The sequence below is a fragment of the Oxyura jamaicensis genome, chromosome 7 (assembly GCF_011077185.1).
Source record: "Oxyura jamaicensis isolate SHBP4307 breed ruddy duck chromosome 7, BPBGC_Ojam_1.0, whole genome shotgun sequence".
Taxonomy (NCBI): domain Eukaryota; kingdom Metazoa; phylum Chordata; class Aves; order Anseriformes; family Anatidae; genus Oxyura; species Oxyura jamaicensis.
The window spans coordinates 32852903-32873327 of NC_048899.1; the positions used below are offsets into that span (position 1 = coordinate 32852903).

General features: G+C 35.1%; 1 protein-coding gene across 3 annotated transcripts in view; it reads right to left on the reverse strand.

The window, feature by feature from the left end:
* ZRANB3 (zinc finger RANBP2-type containing 3) overlaps nucleotides 1-20425 on the reverse strand; it is a 47805-nt gene that overhangs the window by 14078 nt on the left and 13302 nt on the right. For 2 of the 3 annotated variants that reach the window (XM_035331876.1, XM_035331875.1), the window contains exons 3-11: nucleotides 11370-11388; nucleotides 10164-10342; nucleotides 7665-7896; nucleotides 6594-6679; nucleotides 3906-4077; nucleotides 3356-3484; nucleotides 1931-2050; nucleotides 1107-1226; nucleotides 383-562 (exon numbers count right to left, since the gene is read on the reverse strand). In XM_035331876.1, coding sequence (XP_035187767.1) covers nucleotides 383-562; nucleotides 1107-1226; nucleotides 1931-2050; nucleotides 3356-3484; nucleotides 3906-4077; nucleotides 6594-6679; nucleotides 7665-7896; nucleotides 10164-10342; nucleotides 11370-11388 — 1237 coding nt within the window. Of the gene's footprint in view, nucleotides 1-382; nucleotides 563-1106; nucleotides 1227-1930; nucleotides 2051-3355; nucleotides 3485-3905; nucleotides 4078-6593; nucleotides 6680-7664; nucleotides 7897-10163; nucleotides 10343-11369; nucleotides 11389-18212; nucleotides 18265-20425 lie in introns of all 3 variants that reach the window. The other variant, XM_035331877.1, reaches the window with a different exon arrangement.

Below are 20425 nucleotides of genomic sequence, written 5' to 3' on the forward strand. Positions count from 1 at the left end.
CAGAATTGAAGTTAGTAAGGTATAACATTCATTCAATGATAATAAAAAATCTCTAGCTGTTATGATTGCATAGAAAACCTTAAAATATAAATTGAGCAACCAGAGCAATAAAAAGCTAGAAGGAAGACTAAACAGTAAATGTGAACTATCCCATTCACCTTAGCAATGAGTTACCTTATTTAACATTCAATCTTAAATGGAGAGCAAGAGATAGGAAACACTAATTCAGAACAGACATTTTGATAATTAGCAATTCTTGGTCTATTGATTTGCCTTGTACTAGAACAGTGCTCTACACAAACAAAAACGTTATTTGCCACTCATTTAAGCAGTATTTTAAACAGAGAGTGTTCCTGGTTGTTTGGTTCTGTTCCACACATACCTTGCGATTCAGCATTGCCCACATAAGAGGATCCAATGTTCCTTTTGCAATAAGGAAGTGAATATTCACAGAACTGCACTGCCCAATTCGGTGTGCTCTGTCTTCTGCTTGCTTAATATGGCCTGGATCCCAATATAATTCAGCAAACACAACATGAGTAGCAGCAGTGAAAGTTAAACCCTAACCAAAATAAGCAAGTAGATAAATTTTAGAAAAAAAAAATCTCCACACAAAGCTACATGCTGCACAGAACATTTTTATAGGTTAATAAGGGGGAGCATGGGGACAGGATGGGCCCAATGGGGACAGGATGGGCCCAATGTAGATGGGCCCTCTACATTGATTTCTGCCTTGACCCTCACGTAGATACTAATAAGATTCAATAAACACTCCAATATTGTGCAAAGACTGCATACTGCTTTTCGTAATGGAAATAAATGTTACTTATGAATCTGGTACTTTAAGAGAGAAAATGGAGTGTGTTTTTTTGTTGTTGTTTTTACTAATTATTCAAGCACAAGATGCTGCTGCTTATCTTGATTTTACTCATGTAATTTTAATGGCGGCTTAGAACAGTTAACATGGTAAATGCAAAAAATGAATACGTCTCCAAAAGATACATTGTACAAACTGCCTTCAAGTACATAATCTCAGTCATCAAGTGACATTGCTATTTATTCTTGAAGTTTCTTATTTCACATACTTCCTTTTTTTTTAATCCTACCTGACCAGCTGCCTGAATACTCAAAATAGCAACTCGTGTATCAGGATCCTTCTGAAACTGATTAACAAGATGTATTCTTTCCGCGGAAGGAACACTTCCATCTATCCGTATGTAGCGAACCTGTAACATATTATAATAGAGACAAAAATAAAATCATCCCTGTTCATTTTTTGATCCAATCACCCTCTGTCCCCTGATACAAATATGAAAACATCTGTTGTATTCCAGTCATGGGGACAGGGGTACCTCAGTAGCTTTTTGCCTTTTGATCTACAATTAAGCCTGTTTATCTAGAAAAGTGACAACTCAGCACTCCCCATTTACAGAAGACAGAGTGGCCAGCCTCTTAAAATGGAATGCTCCGTAGAACCTGCAATTTGCCTGACGTGACTGATTAAAATTCTAAGCACTTGCAAAATAACAGCTTACTATTAAATAGCACAGTTAGACATTGTTCCCTAGCGATGGTTGAGAGTCTATGACCAATAACATGAAGGTGGTTTGTAGACATTTTTATTGCTTTGTTTTTTTCTCTGTTTAATTCAAAGTAGACAGAAGCATATTGGTAAAAAAAAAAAAAAACAAACTCGGGAAACAACTGCCTACAACATTAATTCAATAATGAAGTATCACACCAGAGAAGAGTGTTTACATTATCATCATGTACAAAACAGTTCTTCAAAACCCCACAATCCTTTTAATCCAGTGGCAATGACCTGTACACACTTAAACTCCTTAAATTCCAGGTCGTTCTACTTGGTTCAAACACAGCTGTTGTGTATTTGTAAAGTCTGAAGTAAAGTGTGCATTTGATAAATCATTACCTTATTTTCTATAGCTGCCTCTGTACAGGCTTGAAGCATGCTTAAGTGGTGAGCAAAAACTAGAAACTTCAACTTGTCATTTTCAAGCATCATTTTGATATAGTCCTTTACTGCTCCTGCCTGGAGTAAGAGAGTATGTTTTCATTAGTTAAACATATAAAACATTCAAGAAGACAATTTTTACTTTAATGCCTTTCAATTTCTTTTGAAATGAAAAGGTAAATGGCCATGTTTTTTGTTACCTATTTAAGACTTCATGGAACAGTAATTATTAAATTATTCAAATTGTTTTAAAAAGTACCACAAATTTATGTCTTAATAACGAAACCTATTTCCTTTCTTTGAGAAAAAACCTTCATCCTCATCCACAATTAGATGGCACTTCTTTCAGATTAAGATGCAAATGAAAATGCTTTTAGTTATGACACCATTATCTGGTGTTTCAAACCATACTAAAATAAACCTCCTAGTTTCTGTCCAAACATAAATGGATACGACACGGCTAAATGAGAACATCTGTATCTGCACCCATAAAGCCATGTATCAAAACAAACAAAAAAGTTTTGATACTTTGATGACACTGCAATCATGAAACGTAAGCATTTGCCTATTTAAACATTCATAGAATTCTTTTGCGTCAAATATCATTTTCAGTATCTTTCATAACAGCTATTAAAATAATGACAGTTACTAATAAGATTTATCAATGGTAAGTGATAATTTAATAGTTTATAGTAACTAATATGATTTATCAAGATCAATATCAATGGTTAATGCAATACCCATAGTAGCAGTCCTCTGACTTTTTTCTCTTTTTCCTCTTTCAACTTTCTGTCTAAAAATGGGTTGACAGTGATAGGGGAGAGAATAAAAAAGAAGTAGGGAAGAAATAGCAACACTTTAAAGATATTACTGTGGTTATAAGTAGAAAATTTAAGAAAAAAATTCAAGTAGTCAGTCTCTGTTCTTATTGATACAGCAGCCTGCAGAACTTTTATTTCTTTTTAAATATCCTTTTCTAAAAATAGATTAGCATAAAGAAACCTGATAACATATTAAAAAGTAAGCATGTAAAACTTTTAGTTATTAACTTATTTTTTCTCACATCTTAAGTATAGGAGGAAAATACTGAACAGGGGACTACTCCATCTGTTAAAACAGAGACTAGCTGGAGCGGATTATTCTTTTTGTTTATCCGTGGAGGGAACCAGTACTGGCAGAGCACAGTCTGCATAAGGGCTCCATCAGCATCATCCTGTACCACATGCCAACTGGATCAGCTGCAGCAGCTGCTAACACACAGATAAAACGCTGAAGTACCCGCCTTTGGTACATTCCTAGTCTAGGAGATGCCAATACAACTGATTTAAAGTTAAACCACACTGAAAAAATTAAATGTATTTAAAAAAATACTTCAATGCTTACCTTGGCAATGGCTGTTTCTTTATACATGCGTGTGATTAGACTCATGACTTCAACAAAGCGGCTTTCATTGGCATCTGAATTCAGGTTTCTCATTAATTTCTCCCACTCTGCAAAAGTAGCATTCAAATTCTAAATTGGCAGAAGAGATCAGTGGTTAGATAGATGTACAAATAATTTATAGACGGTTTAGACAGTACAAAGCATTCTCTACCACAATATTGATTTGCATGAAACATTTAGGAACTGAGTACTGATGAGAACTATCAAATTTGGCTAAAAGTAATTGCAGCATTCAAAATCGAATGGAAAGGTAGACAGAAAGGAAGAAGACTGTATTAAAATTAGGCCATATTTTATAATTACTTGATGACAAAAAGTGGCATGTTCATGTTCTTCACATATTTTAAAAAGAATAATACAGATGCTATGCTATATATGTAGTTACAAAAAATATGTGAATATTTGCATATATATATATATACATACATTTATATAAAATGTATAGACATTACTAACAAATACGGTTTTAGCATTAAGTGGAAAAATATACCTTAGCTGTGGCTTGTGGGAGGTCAAATGGAATACGTTGCCTAACTTTGGGAGGCAACTGAGTTAGAACATCATTCTTGAGTCTTCTGATCATAATTTCTCTTAAAAGCTGATGCAATTCTTCTAAATTTGAAGCTCCTCTACAGTCCCATTGAGCTCTTTTACCAAAAAATCTGGAAAAAAATAAAAATCAACATTAAGGGTGAAAACTGCCCCTTCAATTCCAATAGAAACTTTCAGTACATAACTAATTTTAAAACACACAGTTACATATGAATTCATGCAGTATAGCAACACTCAGTGTTCCTGGTTACACTGGAGAGATGATTGCTTTCTCTCTGATTCTTTCCAACACTGAAGCCAGAGCTATTTCAATTTTTCAGTAGATATTGCTACCTGCAGGCCTGACTACCCATCAGATGTACACAGTCCTCTATCTCATCCCAGCTACACTTCCTGTTGTACAGAAAGCAGAAATTCCAGATATCATTTTAAAGCTCTTCTTTCAAGGGACTAATGAAAAGAATATACCCCAGTAAGAATGCTCTTTATTATATTATAGAGGAGAACAACTGATAGAGAAACCATCATAAATGCTGCAAATATCACCATTAATATTTCTTTGTTTTCCCCTGAGAATTCCCTGCTAGTTACAGTCAGCTTCCTGTTTTAAATGCAATGCTATTTAATGAACAAGGCTAAATAGAGGAAGTAGGTTTAAGGTTAAAAAGCTAAAGGTTGAAAAAGTGAAAGAAATTACTAAATTATTGTTCCTTTTTCTTTCTTTTGTTGTTTTCAAGGACATGATGCAGCAGAAAGAACAGCTTTTCAGTGTCAATATTGTCAAGATGTAAAAAAACAACTAGTACGACAGATTTTGCTGGCTTAGAGAAAAGCTCAGTTTGCATTTTCCAAGACAGAAGAGCACATTACAAGCATGTAATTCCACGGGTAAAAATTATTTTAAAAATTTAAGAATTTTAAGCCTTACTGAGCTTATCAACAGTATTTCATTGGCTGCCTATGATCAGTTTTGACAGGAGCTGAGGGACTCATTTCCGCCCTGGCAAAGTAATGACGTAGCTCACTTAAAATGCTGCGCAGGGGGATGACAGCTATATCCTTTGCTCACCTGCCTTCTGTAATCTATTTATATGATTGTCCTTAGAAAGGGTTCCTCCCTCCAACTTGAGCTTTGGGGATAAAAGAAATGTTAGCTGAAAACTCACGGAAATACTTTGGACCTCACCCTTAGAAACAGATGCACCTAAGTCAAAAAGCCATTTTCACAGAAAGTTCTGCATAAAACAATCCTATCAAGTTCATTACCACAGGATGTTTTGTTTCAGTCATTAAGACAAAGTTTTTTATTGAGAGCTTGCCAAACCCTGAGCTTGATTTTTATTACATTTATGACATTCCAAAAATAAGATAATCATCTATGATTGAGTAGTTAACCATGCTGTACCCACGCACACTTGTGGTGTGAAAATTACACATGCATTCAGTCAAAACACCATGGAAAAAATAGAATTTCTCTGTCTGAAAATTAGGCAGCACTCTTCCTTGTTATTAGAAGTTTAATGCTGCTAAAACACATATGATGGAGGGCAAAAAATACCAAGCTACATGAAAAGGAAACTGTGTAATTATTACTGTAAAAAATAAATCTAAATGCTAGCCAATTTTGCTGATAAAATCTACTGTTTTGAATATATGCAAAATTGGGAAGAACCTTTACAAAAATTTCTTATCTACTTCTCAAAACTTCTTTCATTCCAGGTTGCAAAACAGATTCAGATGGGTAAAGCTAAGCATTTTAAATCAGAACTTCTGTCCCCTCTATTTTAGAATATATCTAGAGAAACTAAAGCTGAGGAAAGCAAGGAGAGGGGAATGGGTACTCATTAAATTAATGATTTTAAGCGCATGAAACATGAAAGCATATGAAAGATGCAAGGGATAAAAATAGGTTAAAATTTCATTAGGAATTCATTTGAAAGAAGTGTAAAGAGCAGTGTTACCTAGCAAGTAGGAGGCAAGGTAGTGGACAAGAACCTACAATGCCCGTATTCAAACACTCAAACTGAACTACAGACACACTGCCAGGCTTTGGGGAATTTTAGACCTTTATCTCCTTTTACCATATACGGTCTTCTTTTCCCCAAGTGCTAAGGGATAGCAAAAAGAGACGTAAATTATTACATGATATGCATAAAGGACTGACAATCAAAAACCCAAGTTTCAGCTTTAACTGAAACTCTAGCTCTAAAGGTAAAACCTATACATTTCATACTAACAATGGTAAATTTGGAAATCATTTTACTTAACAGAAGGTTGGCACTTACACTTTCTCTCAAACTTTAATAGCTTCCAATTTCTTCCTTAAGTAAAATCTTCTGTCAATTTAATCCTCTCCCCAAATCTTTCTAAACACTGACAACAAAACCTTTGTGGGAGCCAAGCTATCTTCTCTGTTTGTATAAAATATTTTTTTTATATTTTTCCTCTGCAAGGTCCCTAATTCTCTTTGATGGAGGAGATGTTACCTGACCCTAGGTCTCCAAACAAAATGGCATGATACAGCAATAGAGATACTATTTCTTGATTCTCTCATTTCACGTGAGAAGAAAAACAAAGACACTCAAAGCCACTTAATAAGAAAATAAAAGGACAAGTACAAAAATACCTGAGATGAGCATTGCAGTATTTCTTGGCATATTCATTCCAAGTTCCGAATCTTTTTGGAAAAAGTGCCTCAATCTGCATGAAAAGCTGTATAAAAAAAAAGTGACAATGACAAATTGCCTGCAAATGTAAAACTACTCAGAAATAATTCTCACTTATTACATGATTATTGCATTAAGCTTACATTCAGCAGTTGCACAGAAAATAACCAGCACAGCACATAGGCAAAGGACATTCCTTAAGGCTATGCACATGTCTTCAGGCAGGACTGCTGTATGAAGCCCTCAGAGTACCCTGAATGCCACAGCAGCATTGGAGACTTGGAAAAGACAAACTGAACAAGAAAACATGGACAAGAAGATATTCTTCCTAATAACAAAACATTTGTGATTATATTATATTAGTTATTTTAAGCCCTCTAAGTTGCCTTGATACACAATTAGATCCTATACTCCATTTATTTCTACATTTGATTAAAAACAAACAAAAAAACAGTTCGTTGGGTTCAGTAGAAAATCAAAGAGATTTTTCTTTCTACTCTGCTCCTCCCCAGTTCTATAAATTGATCTTCAATCAAGGAAAATTCATCGTTCTGGATAGCAACTAGCACTAGATGGATTTTTTCCACTTTTGCTATTAGCAAAATTTTGCTATTAGTGAATGTTAGCAATAACAAAAAGACCAGAGAGAAACAAATTACTGCCTATATCAGATGAGGATATAGAAGACTTAATGCAAATTTGTGTCTACCAAGGAGTCTTACCCAGGGGAAACAAATAGTTCTCTCCTCAAGCTCTCTATTTTCTATTTCACCCAAAAGTCTGGTCTATTATGAGAAAGATTAATTTCTTATAAGAAACAGTCCCAAGTCACCTGTGCATAAGCCTAGAATGAGTTTGTAAAACATCAGTACAATCAAATTAAAGAACACTTTTTACTTTCTCTTTTCTCCTAACGTAGCTAGTGAATTGCTTTATTTTCTAATGCACATAATTGTACATACTCAAGAAAATTACAAAATTGCAAGCTCTTTAGTGATACTATCCCTAAAAAAACACAGCATGTCAAATACCTCTTCAGGTCTTCCTAGAGCAGGAGTTCCAGTAAGAAGAATAGCTCTAACAGCTTTCTGCACAATTGGCAACAAGATCTTGCTGCGGGTGGCATTTCTGGATTTCATATAGTGTGATTCATCAATCACAACTACTTTGAAGTTCTGCCTGTATAACGTGTCTACTAAAGTCTGGGCATCAGAAGTTAACAGGCCATACCCCAGAATCGTCACTTTGCTGGTTGATATTCTCCTAAAAGAGAAAATCCAGAAGTTGTCTTAGTGAATTTTTATTGTAGAAAAAATAACATAGCAAAGGAATTATTAAACTAAATTAACTAAACTAATTAAACTACAGCTGTTTTTTTTTTTTTAAGAAGGTATGTATCCTTTTAGATTGGTTAATTAGTAAGCTGTCAGGTTGGCTAGTAATACAGGCTTTTCATTTAAAAGAAAATCTATCATATGACACTTCTAAATCACACACATTTCATAGCCATTTTCAGAAGACATTGCTATGCGAAATGAGCAGCTAAATAACACTATGTCCTTCTCTCACTCGCCCTCATCAAAGAGATGGGGAGAAAATACAATGCAACAAAAATTGTGGGTTAAGGTAAGGACGTTTTTTTTAGGCAAGTATTTGAAAATAATGTCTTACAATACATGTAAGAACATACACAGGCCCAAGGCATGAATTGTTTTTAAAATCACTAGAGAGCACTGTGGCCCTTCAGAAGCCTCTGAGCAACACACAAACATTTGAAGTTGTTAGACAAACAAGTTACCAGAACTCGAGTCTTAGCTGGTCTGTCCATCTGTCAGACGCTACTGCTCTGCTGGCATGATTTTTATTTGTTCCCCAGTAGCAATGGATCAAAAACCAATCCACTAAGTGGAATTTTCTTACAGTACGTATGAGGAAGAAAGTATGTGAATGTGCACATTCATGCTTCTGGATATGGAGGGAGAGGCAACAGTCAGAGTACTGGCACTGTGGCCAACACATTGCACCCTCCGGCTGCTACTGCATAGATGAATGTAGCAACCAGGAAAACAAGGATTTCACCTCCTCTGTAGAACATGGAGGAAAAGAAGTTACAAGTAAAATTATTTATTCTTAGTTGAACTAGCTTATTCAAGGAATATCCCGTTTCAAGTGTAGTTAGAAATTTTGACAACCTGAACTGACCTCTGAGTGTATTTTAACCTATTCACATTAAGAAATTAAACAACATTCAAGTGGTAAATTTTGTTGTTGAAGTTTTGAAGAAAAGCAGAGTACTGAACTGAGAGAAATCAAAGGCTGAATGTAGAGAAGCACAATTTCCCAAAGCGCTAAACCAAGTGCAGCTGCTCTGTTTCTGCATTTTCTTGCAAAAAATTAATTAGCGCAAGAGCTACCTCACTTACAGCTATGAAGTTTCCTGGGGGTTAAACAGAAAGCCATTTTTTTCCCTTTTATTGTTATGAACAAAAGCAATAGTGGGTAAGGTCTAATCCTTTTTAAAAATCTAAGATAAAATGAACAGAATTCTGTTCGCCACTTACTTTTGCCATCATTTAACCTTATTCCACATTTCTCCTTTCTGCATTTAGAACTATAAGCATGGAGTTTGTGAGCATTTTAGCTGAAGAGCTAAAAAAAAAAGGCTCATTAGATCTTAATTTCATTTCCCATATTTCTGTGAGGAAGTTATACTTTGACTATCAGTAGCAACTATCCCTTGATTAAGCTTTTAATTTATGCTGTTACCACAAGAAAGGTTCCAAGCTACTGTCTTATCTGCATGTCTTGGCAGTTAAATCACTTTCTGATACTCCCCAGAAAAGATGGAGAGCAATCTTCTATATCCACAAGTTTTAGAACAATATCTAGACATTCCCATGAAATCAACCATGTCATTTACAGTAAGAGAGACTAAAAAAAATACCCTTGTAATTGAGTGTTTCCTCCCAAGAGGAGAGTTATTCTAATAGCACCCAAGACTCGTAGTCACACACTGACAAATTTATGCTATTAAGTCTAAAGATAGAAAACTCAGGTCACAAAGACCTTTGCAGTTACTTAGAGAACACTTTCTGTAAGTTCTAAATTTCGTCAGTATGCTAAAAGGAATATTAATGGTAATTACTTCCTTATTTTATAATGCATACCAGAAGTTTGCAAAAAATGTGCTCTACCTGTTTTATAGAGACTAACAAATCCTAGCTAATTCAACAGAGTTGACAAAGGACTGAGTATGTTCAATGAGAGACACACTGAAGTAACCAAATTATACGAAGGCAACCCTTGCTACTTTACAATCAGACCTCTCCATTTAAAGGAGATGAAAAACAAACATAATTCCAACTCTCAACTGAAAGATACAGCACCTAATTGAAATATCTTTTATTTTGCTGGAATCCTTACTTTCCATTATGGCCATAATGTATACTGTACCCTTTTCACATATATACTGCAATCAGTTCACAGAACGAAACATGCTTTTCCATAGAAGATTAATGAACCTTACTCACCCAGTATCAGTTTTGTTCTGAATGATGATAATATCATCTGGAGAGAGTTCTGGAATCCACTTCTCCATCTCATCAACCCAAGGGTATCTCAGAGATGAAGGCACTACGATTAAGAGAGGCCATTCCTTTTTGTAGTAGTAGGAAATGGCAATCGCTTGAATTGTTTTACCTAGACCCATCTGGAAAAAGAAAAAAAATAGAAGTCTGTACTCAGAAAACATATTCAAGTCTCAAGAGCCTATTTTGCAAAAAAACTGAACCAGATACAGGAAAAAAAAGAGTTCCATAGCATATCTTTAATTGTCAATTTGTTACTACTGATAATCTTTCATGCAAAAAGATACCTTTAACAGGATTAATACATATAGCATATTTAGCTCATTAAAGCTAAAAAAAAAAAGCATCTCCATTGATTTCAGAAGGTTTTTTACTCATGGCTTTAGTAGGATAGACTATAAGGGTAATCAAACCCTTTAACTTGTTAAGCTGCCAAAAGCATTTTAAAAAGACTACTCAAAGGAAAGATAATTTTTTCTCGAGATTGATTTTTCTTCTAGCTCCTTTTTGCTAAATAATATCCCAAATTATGATTGGGAAGCTACATCAATCCTCAATCATTACTTCTTTTTCAATAAGGTTTTATACTGACATTACATCAATTAATATAAAATATAATAACGATCATACTCTATTACAATTTATTTTTTTTTCCTGTAGTAAGAAATTCTGAACTAAAATTTTCCTAATACGGAATAAATTCATCTATTTGAAAATGTATACAGTCATGAATTTCATCAATAGCGCTTGGTCCTTGTTGTTACAAAAGTTCTTCTTTGGAAGGCACATCTCTCTTGGATACACAAATGTCTCATAGTCCATTAAAAAAAGCTATCTACACAATTATAAAGTGCTAAAAATAAAAGTGAACTGCATTAAGATTTTAAAGACCTAACAGTATATGAGATTTAGCCTAAATAGAATAAAAGTACCTTTCAAAGCTTTCTCAGAGCTTGTCTTAATCTTGTGTCAGATACATAATATATCTTTTAATTAGGTATTTTCAGCATATCTACTGAATATCATATGAACTAGGCTTCCTTCACTGCCAACTGTTCTGCCCACATCCCTCAAACAAGAAAAATCACATCTGAATGAAGTACATTAAAACAAGAAAAATGGTGTTAAAGGAATAAGAACATCACTTACCTCATCAGCAATCATACACCTAAGCATGAAATGAGAAGAGAGAAGAAAAAAAGGAGAAACAAACAGTAACTATAACACATAAACCAATACTTATAAATTGTTTGCTATATATATATAAGTTATGGATTTACCAATTCCAAAGAATTTACTTTGTCACCAAATGAAAAAAGGTAGACTTCCTTTCCTACAGTATCTTTGATAATATTTATGGTATAAATTTTGGTATAATGTAAAAATAAGCACACCAGTTACTCTACAATTTTATGTTCAATTTATTATGAAGAACTTGCATTGCGAAATTGAATTGCAGCTTTAGTCTAGTGCTATATTAAATATAATCTTAAGAGACATTTTCAGTTTGAGAAGTACATCTTCAGTTTTGTCGTCTTTCAGAAACAGCAGTGGTTTTGCTCTTTCATGATTAAAGATTGTTTATATGTCTGACTGATTTAGAAAAAGCTGATTTCCAGAATGACCTCATTTGTTTTGAAATAGAAACAGGCACCTTGTCACCCCTTAATTGTACTAGCTAAACCATTAGAAAATGAACTCAATTTTTTGCCATTTTGGATCATTTAGTTAATGCTACTCCATTTAAAGACAATAATGACAAGTCTATGGGCAAAACTGGTATATGTTTTATGTTTTCTAAACACCAAATGCCTTTGATATAAATTTCTTACAGGTATTTTAAGTTCCTTAATATTTACATTCTTAACTCATATAGGATCTAGGGAACTTAGGAGCTTCTAGCACACAGAAGTTTCTTCATAAATTTTTGAGCCTGGATGAAGGAGAAATGGGATTATTTGGTGGACATTTAGATATTCCATTAATGCCACATCTTTCCAAACTCAGCTATTTCACAAACCGAGCTCGTAGCTATTTCATAAACTTTTACCTCTGCTATTTTACAAGCTTATGCAAGCTGGAAAAAAATAAATCCAAATAATAAAAACGAAGTACAATAACAACAACCACAAGAAAAAGCACCAAACACAAAAACAAAAAAGCAAAGAAAACCAACAACACCACAACAAAGAAGCCTATCCAATTTGAAAGCATTATCTAAACAATTAAGAAAGTTTGTTCTAACTCTTGTAATTAGTAGATTAAATAACAACATTAAATTCTCACACCAACAAATTCAGAGGAAGACAAATTCCAAGCAAAACCTGTGAACGTAATAAAGAGAAGTAGAAAAAAAAAATCTACTCCCTATATGTCTTGTAGCAAGATGATAACTTAAATTCCCTTTTTTCCTGTAGCAACAGCAGACTGCATAAAACTACAGGCTTACAAAGAATCTTCTGATCAGAATCAACACCATGATTTAAGAAGCAAGATCTAAAATAAGCTCAAAGTGTAAATTTCTGCAAGTTTGGAAGAAGTGTCAGAGTTCAATAGCAATACCTGCTTGGGTTTCAGTTAAGTAATTGGCAATTAGATGAATCTTCCAGATATTAACTAATCTGGGAAGCTTTTCAAGCACTGTATGATTTTCCAAATTTTCATAAAAAGCCAAGTAGAAGAATAATTCCCACCATTTTGAAACAGTGCCACACAAACAGCATGGGCTTAGTCAAACCACTGGCAAATATAGCACGGGGTGGTGTTGCTTGAACAAATGGCAGCAATAGATTGACAGCTGTATGCAGTCCATCACTGTGCTTGAGGATTTATATATGTTTACCAACAGGAAAGCACCAATTCTCAGAAACTGAGATATTTCAAGCTCTAGAATTGAACTGACTTTGCAGGCCACTCTGCTTATTTTCCCCCTGTCTCAAGGGGAAAAACAAAAACAAACAAAAGACTTCCACCTTGGTTTTTAGCTTCTCATCCTCAGGAGCGTTCAGTCATAGACACAAAATAGTCTTGATGAATTGCTCTGGATGAATTTCTTATCGTGTATTCCCACCCACTGCAACTTCTGAGGAAACTGAAGCTTCTACATGCCACATAACTAGACATGCACCCAGTGCACCATGCAACCACAATTGAAACGCTGCTTCTGTGAAGAAATTGGAGGCCTTCCAGGCCTCTATATCTATAACCAAATTTAACACACCAAGATATAGAAATTCTGTATTTTGATAACCTTTTAAAGTAGCACAGAACTGCCTTTTTTTTTGTGTTTGTGTGTCAGGTACTTGGAAGTTCATGCAGCTACCCAACAGCACAACAGAAGCTCTCTTTTTGGCACAAACCCCAGCCACCTTACACTAATGATTAATGCCTGCAGCAGCACCATCAACTATGATCGTAGACAGTAACACACCTTTTGCCATGGGCCAAAAATGGATGGTTCTGGGGCAGAAAATGTACTGTGGGACTTTCCAGCCACGATGTGCAGGGTAACAATTTGATATTCTGAGAAACCTCGTATACCGTTGTTTACTCATTCTACCTGACGGTACAGATTCAACATCAACTAATTTCAACATTTTCTTTCAACTAACATAAGAGTAATTCAAAATATATCTTATATAACTGCAGTTTTTATAAATAACTATCCACTTGTAATAACTTTGTAACAACACCCCCCACTCCCCAGCAAAACCCAGCTTTATCCATATATATTTTCTGATTTTTAGATGTTTTTCACTTCACACTTGGTAGGGATAGAGTGCTAAAAGCAAAGATTGAAAACATAACAAAATAAAAACACCAACTCTGCAAAGATGTACAAAAAGGCAGGAAAAGAGTATTTTTTAGTGGTAACTCATGTCTGTAGAGCCTTCATGCTTGTGATTTGCAGCCAGGTGAAGACATTTATTTGCAGACAACTAATACACAATTCTAATTTTACTTTATTTTTTTTTTTTCCATGTAATACTCCTGGTTAATTGCTTCAACTGTAGTTTAGAAAACAAATCATCTTTCCTGCAGATTCTTTAAGAGGCCAACCACTTTCAGAAGATTAATCGTTTTTAAAAAATGGTTTGAAGCCTGAAATCAGCAGGAATGTACAACCACCTAATGTTGCAGGATTTTTTAAACTCCTTAAACAAATACAGAAAATTAGTAAGAAAATGAGTATACCAATCTGCTACAGAGCAGAGGCATCACAAGAATAAACCTAAAACACTCCTCAACAATACAGTATGTTTAATCCTAAAGAATAACAGAGCAAATATGTAAATACAGCAATATCCAAAAGTACGTTGCATCTGAGCATCTGCTAGTAGGGAATTGTGGTAAAGAGAACAAGAACAAAAATGTTCCTTGCCAACTTACACTGACAAATACAATATTTCTCAGCATATCAGCTTATATTTCAGTAGAGTTGTATAAATAATGAAATGTACATCATGTCACTTTAGACATGCGTCTTCTGTAGAGAGACAAAAAATCTATGGTAACATGAGCCGCAGATTTTAAGAAACCAAAGCATGAATATATAAGATCCTATCACACTGTTTTTCAGTATATGTGAACCAACTGCTTATACCTCCATTCTTTTTTCAGAGTAACAAGCTAAAATGAAGAAATTCAGAGCAATTTACAAATTGGCCTGACAATTAAAAGCTGAAGAGCAATCAAAATAAAAAGCCTTAAAGATATGTCAACCACTGGAACAGTTTTTTCGATTAAAAAAGCTTTTTCATTAGTTTACTGTAGCCACTTAAACTTTAGTGACCTGAATATCTGCAGAACAACAGGAAGTTGTTCTGTTTTGTTGTTTTCAATAATTTTCATGTGTGCACATAGAATCTTCTGCTTTCATTAGCTTCAAATTATTATGTCTTAAGTGTAACTTATGTAGCAGAGACAAAAGTGCTGGCTTTAAAATATTTATAGAAACTTAGTTTTGTTGCTGGTAAATGGGTGGAAGCACGAAGTAGATGCCATCTTTTTATCCATGTAATAAGCACTCCTAAAAGATAAATGTGGTAAAGTGATCAACAAAGTTTTAACTTCCTCGATTCAGCACCAGTTCTTTGATTCTGCAGCACCAATACACAGAGATTCCACAGAAACACCTATATGCTTAAAAGAGCTACACAAAATTAAGGAGTGCAGCAATTAGAATTCTCATCAATACTCTAAATTCTAGTATAAGAAAAATTGCTATCAACACATTTCCACTCTCTAGCTAATCTAGATTTTACTGTATACTGATCTATTTCTGCACATACCAAAAGAGTGCAATTTTTCACAGCATGTTTCAAAAATAATTTATTAGTGTACTGGACATTATTACTTTTAACAAAGCACTATCCATATTTTAGTTAGTGGAAACTTATCTGGTCACTCATGCACATTTGTCTAGGCAACTGAAAAATGCACATTGATCCAGAACATAAATAAGCTTTACCTGAACTTTGCTAAGCTCCTACACTGTAAGGCTGACTCTAGATTTTGCTTTTCACAATCATTTTCATAGTCTCTCTGGACACTATTCACATTTCCAGCTGTGATTCTAATACTCAGCATCTTGCTGATTAGGAAGAGCTGGATCTGGAGCACTTCTTCCTGCTAGGCAGCTATTGATAAAGTTTCCTGAAAAGCCCTGCAAAATCAAGCAACATTGGTTGAGAAGTGTTAGAATTCAATGGAAACCTAGAATGAATGTGCATCAGGTAAAATAAACAGATATTAGAATGACAAAAGGAAAAAAATATCTCTGGTTTTGGTTTTGTTTCTTTCTTTCTTTTTTGGTGTTGTTTGTTTGCTAGGTAAAGATATAGTCACTTTTCAGGGGAGATGGAGAAATATAAACACCAGTATATAAGGCATTGGTGAATGCCATCCATCCAGAATACTGCATAACATTTTGATCATCCACATCCCCGGAAGACAAATCCAAGCCAGAAGAGATTCAGGAAAGAGCTACTAGAAAGATTAAGGAAAAACTGAGCTACCCCTGGGAGGAGATACCAGAAGAGAAACAGTTTCTTCATCTTTGAAAGTCAAATCTGAAATGGAACGCTTATTCCTCCCTTCACTGTTCTGTAAATCCATGAAGAAGAAAAATTCCAGGAGTAGAAAGTACAACAGTGTTGGTACACAAAATACTTGGCTTACTGATACATTTAAGCTAGAAATTAGAATAATGTTCTTAATCACACTAATAACAGTTATCTGTAAAGAATCATGGGTCAAAAAAGTAATTCATTACAAGGTGAACCCAAATTTTGCTAGGAATTAATAGTGTGGATCCTTCCTGCAGCAGAAACTTCATGACGCAGGTGACTTCCAATTCTATGGTCCCATAATGACAGCACAGTTTCTGTTAACAGAATTACAAAAGATATGGTACTTCTACATACAACTCACACCCTATTAAGTCTGAATCTCTTTAAAAAAGTACTATAACTCAACAAGAAATCCTCAGATATAGTTTCCCCCCATCCATTCTGCAATAATTTGCAGTAAAATCAAAGGCAGAAGTGGGGAAACTACTAAGCAGAGGAAGGATGCACAGCACTGGAGGCCACTGGGGATGTTCAAGTTATTTCATGACTTAATGCACTTCAGAGCATTAAAACTCTGTAGTTTTCCCAGTTTTAGAAAAAGTCTTAAACATGCTTGCTTAACATAGTTGGAACATACGAGAAGTCCAGCATTTATTCTTTAATCTAAAGCAACATAAAATAGCCTATATTACTGAGAGGGAAGAGGGAAATCGTCAAGTGTCCCAGTTTATAATCACAGCAATTAGTTTTGAAGTGTACAGAATTTCCCTATCATTATAGCCCAGATCATACAGAACTCATACGATCCAACAGTCACATTAAACTGGTACGAAGAAATACTTCACATTTTGCTTTACGTAACCTTAAAAATATGCAGCCTCTATTTATAACAAACTTCAGTATGTTCTATATTACTGCAGTCAGACAAGCTGCCAACATGAACATAAAGGTTTCATGCTGTCAAAGCAGAAGAAACAGATCTTCAGATACATTGAAGGGACAAATACGTATTTTTGTTTCACATATTTTGACTGCAAGAAGACAGACTTCTTGTTCTCTGAAGTTCAATTAGTCATTTCCTCTCAACTGGTAGTTACCCAATTTGAGCTTCATCATTCATATCCCATCTGTTCATATGACACCTTAATAATAGCTCTATCCAAGAATACAAATCAGAGCTACGATACGCAGTTCCATATCCTGTTATAAGCTCAGCCCACACGGTCAGAAGTTTCTGAAAACCAGGAAAAATCATTTGAGATGCCTCAGTTACATTTCCCATCAGCAGAAAAGTCCAACCATGCAAAAAGTATCACAGTCAGTGGCAAGTTCTCTGTTTCTTTCCCATTTCATTTCTAAATGTTTCCCTTCTTCACAGTGAATCCCCTGGCTAGCACTTCAATCTCTGTCCATTTGTGAAGAAATTCTGCTTTTTTTTCCTGACAGAAAATCTCATCAGAATCTCATTGTGGTGCACTGCACATGCTGCTATAAACTTGTGATATTCTTGAGCCTTTCAGAGGTGTGGGGTTAGCAGCGGGCTTTGGACACAGCTTTCCATTTATTTTCATTAACAGAAGGGAACCACACAGTCCAATTTCCACTAGGTTTTAACAACCCTTTCACTTCAAGATACATTAGCTTTAAAATAAAGCTAAGAGAAAGTATCCTGATAAGTGAATATACATGCAAAGAAGAAAGAGCAAGAACCCTATTGCGTTGGTTCACCTCAAACGCACATAGGTCTGAAACCTTGTTGTAGATCCCCACACAAAAGAGAATACAAACACCTAAGGCTGTAATTTAAGCGACCACACAAAGCTGGATGAATCAGAACCCCAGAACCAGACAGTCTAGAGTTAGCACACACTATCAAAACAGTCTTGTAAAGGCTTCAAGCACCAAGCAAAAATGCACTTGCAGAAGGAAGCAACCCCAAACCCACCTCTAAGAAAGCTCTGATCAGGAAAACTCTGCCAAGAGAGAAGGGATAATTTTTCAAACCTACAATGCACAGGAAGAGCTCCTGGTTATATTGATGTCAGGAAGACTGAACCAGCTTTATAAAGAAAAAGGAGAAACAGATCTTTAACACTGCATGCAGATGAGATTGGAGAAGCAGAACATTTAAATGAAAATCATTTCTATTTCTGTATTGCTGGGTTACATTCAGGTCATCCTTCTGAAATGGTGGTATTTCAATATTACCAAGTAAATGATACCATTATAGTTTCTTATATTAATTATGACTACTTCAGAAAGGTATCTTTGCAAAGACAAAATTTCTTCTTGGAAAAATACTGATTACCAACACACTGGCATATGTGCGAGGTTTAACCTTACAATCTATATAATTTATGTAGTTAAAAAAGATATATATTTAACCACGAATCCTAGTAAGTCATACAGTGCTACACGTTTCTTGTAACTACAGAAATATTTTGCAATAATATTCTCCCTAAACTAGACAGTTCTGCCTCCTTATGCATCATGGTTAAAAGCTGAAGGGGACATAATAGCAATCCAATATATTTATTGCTTGCTTGTGGGGATAATTTAACTTTTTGATCTATCTTCAACATCTGTTTATCTAGAAAATATTGTTAGAGGTAGCTTTTTCAGAACAAAATGCTTTACTTTTAGTTGCATTTTCCAACATAAACAGTCAAAGCAGTAGCACTTGATTTCTTAAAGCACTGAAAAATTTTGTTACTACTCAAACAAATTAAAGCTGTTTTTGTTAATGTAATCTTTGGAACATGCTGTACAGAGGAAGCTTGCGTCTTTCTTTCACTAGTGTGGGTGTCCTGATATTCTTGGGATTCTCACCTACTCATGTGAGTCAGTTTTATATAACGCTACAACATATAATTTACCTCCTACTCACAAGCCAACACTTTAGCACTAACATCTTAACCAAGGGTTATTTAAGGAATCTGAACTTAGTACGTTTTTATATAAAACTGCGCAAGCAACCATTACATTTGTGTGTCAGTAATCACAGCACACAGTCCTAAAACTAGAACAAAGAAAGATGACTTCCTTGCAAAAATAATCAAGGTTGTTTCACCAGAAATATAGCCCCAGAAGATTTAAGCTAGATGATACCCTTGCTCTTGAATTACACTACGTATTTAAAAAACTAAATGAAAAAACAACCCTCAAGATAATGTAAGATGCAGTAAATTGCCCCATATGCAGTGTTACTGATTCTCTAAAGGAATATGGAGTAGAATGGTTGTGCCAAGTCTTATGCTTTTCTCCAACACTCCTCAACCTACAACTGAATAAAACATCTAAAATGCTCTGTGTTTGTTAAGATTTGCAAGCTATGAGAGCACATTAGCCTACATATTTCAGGATTTAAGCATGGGCAAGAATGTGTGGAGTAACACATACCAAAGTGGTCAAGGTGAAGTTTAAGCTTAGAGACTTGGAACCACAGAATGGTTTGGGTTGGAAGGGAGCTTAAAATCATGCAGTTCCACCCCCCTGCTATGGGCAGGGACACCTCCCACCACACCAGGTTGCTCAAAGCCCCAGCCAGCTTCCAGGGATGGGGAATCCACAGCTTCTCTCTGCAACTTGTTCCAGTGCCTCACCGCCCTCTGAGTAAAGAATTTCATCCTTAGGTCTAACCTAAATCTACCCTCTTTCAGCTTAAAACTGTTACCCCTTGTCCTATCTCTAGAGGACCTGGCAAATAGTCTCTCTCCATCTTTCTAATAAGCCCCCTCAGATACAAAACAGTTCATCAGCTGATTCATTGCAGGAAAAAACTGACGTCAGTTAATTGGAATAGTTGGAATAACATCAACTAATTTCAACTACTGATAATGTAGGCTACAAGCTTTAACCTAGATATTAACTGGCCTGACTAATGTAATCAACAGTACCTCTTCCTTAGGATGCAGTCTAATGACTTTCAATGAAAATTAGTTACCTGCCATTACTTTACCAATAAAATTTGCTTTCCCATGTGACATTCCCTGCAGTGATGTGCACTGCAAAAGCTGCAGAACTAGTCTCTTCAAATCTTTCTCCTTGTTCCCAGCTGATCTGAAGATATACAGCTAACAGAGACAGTTGTGGACAGCACTTAATGCTTCAAGTCACCAAGTATAAATTAAAATA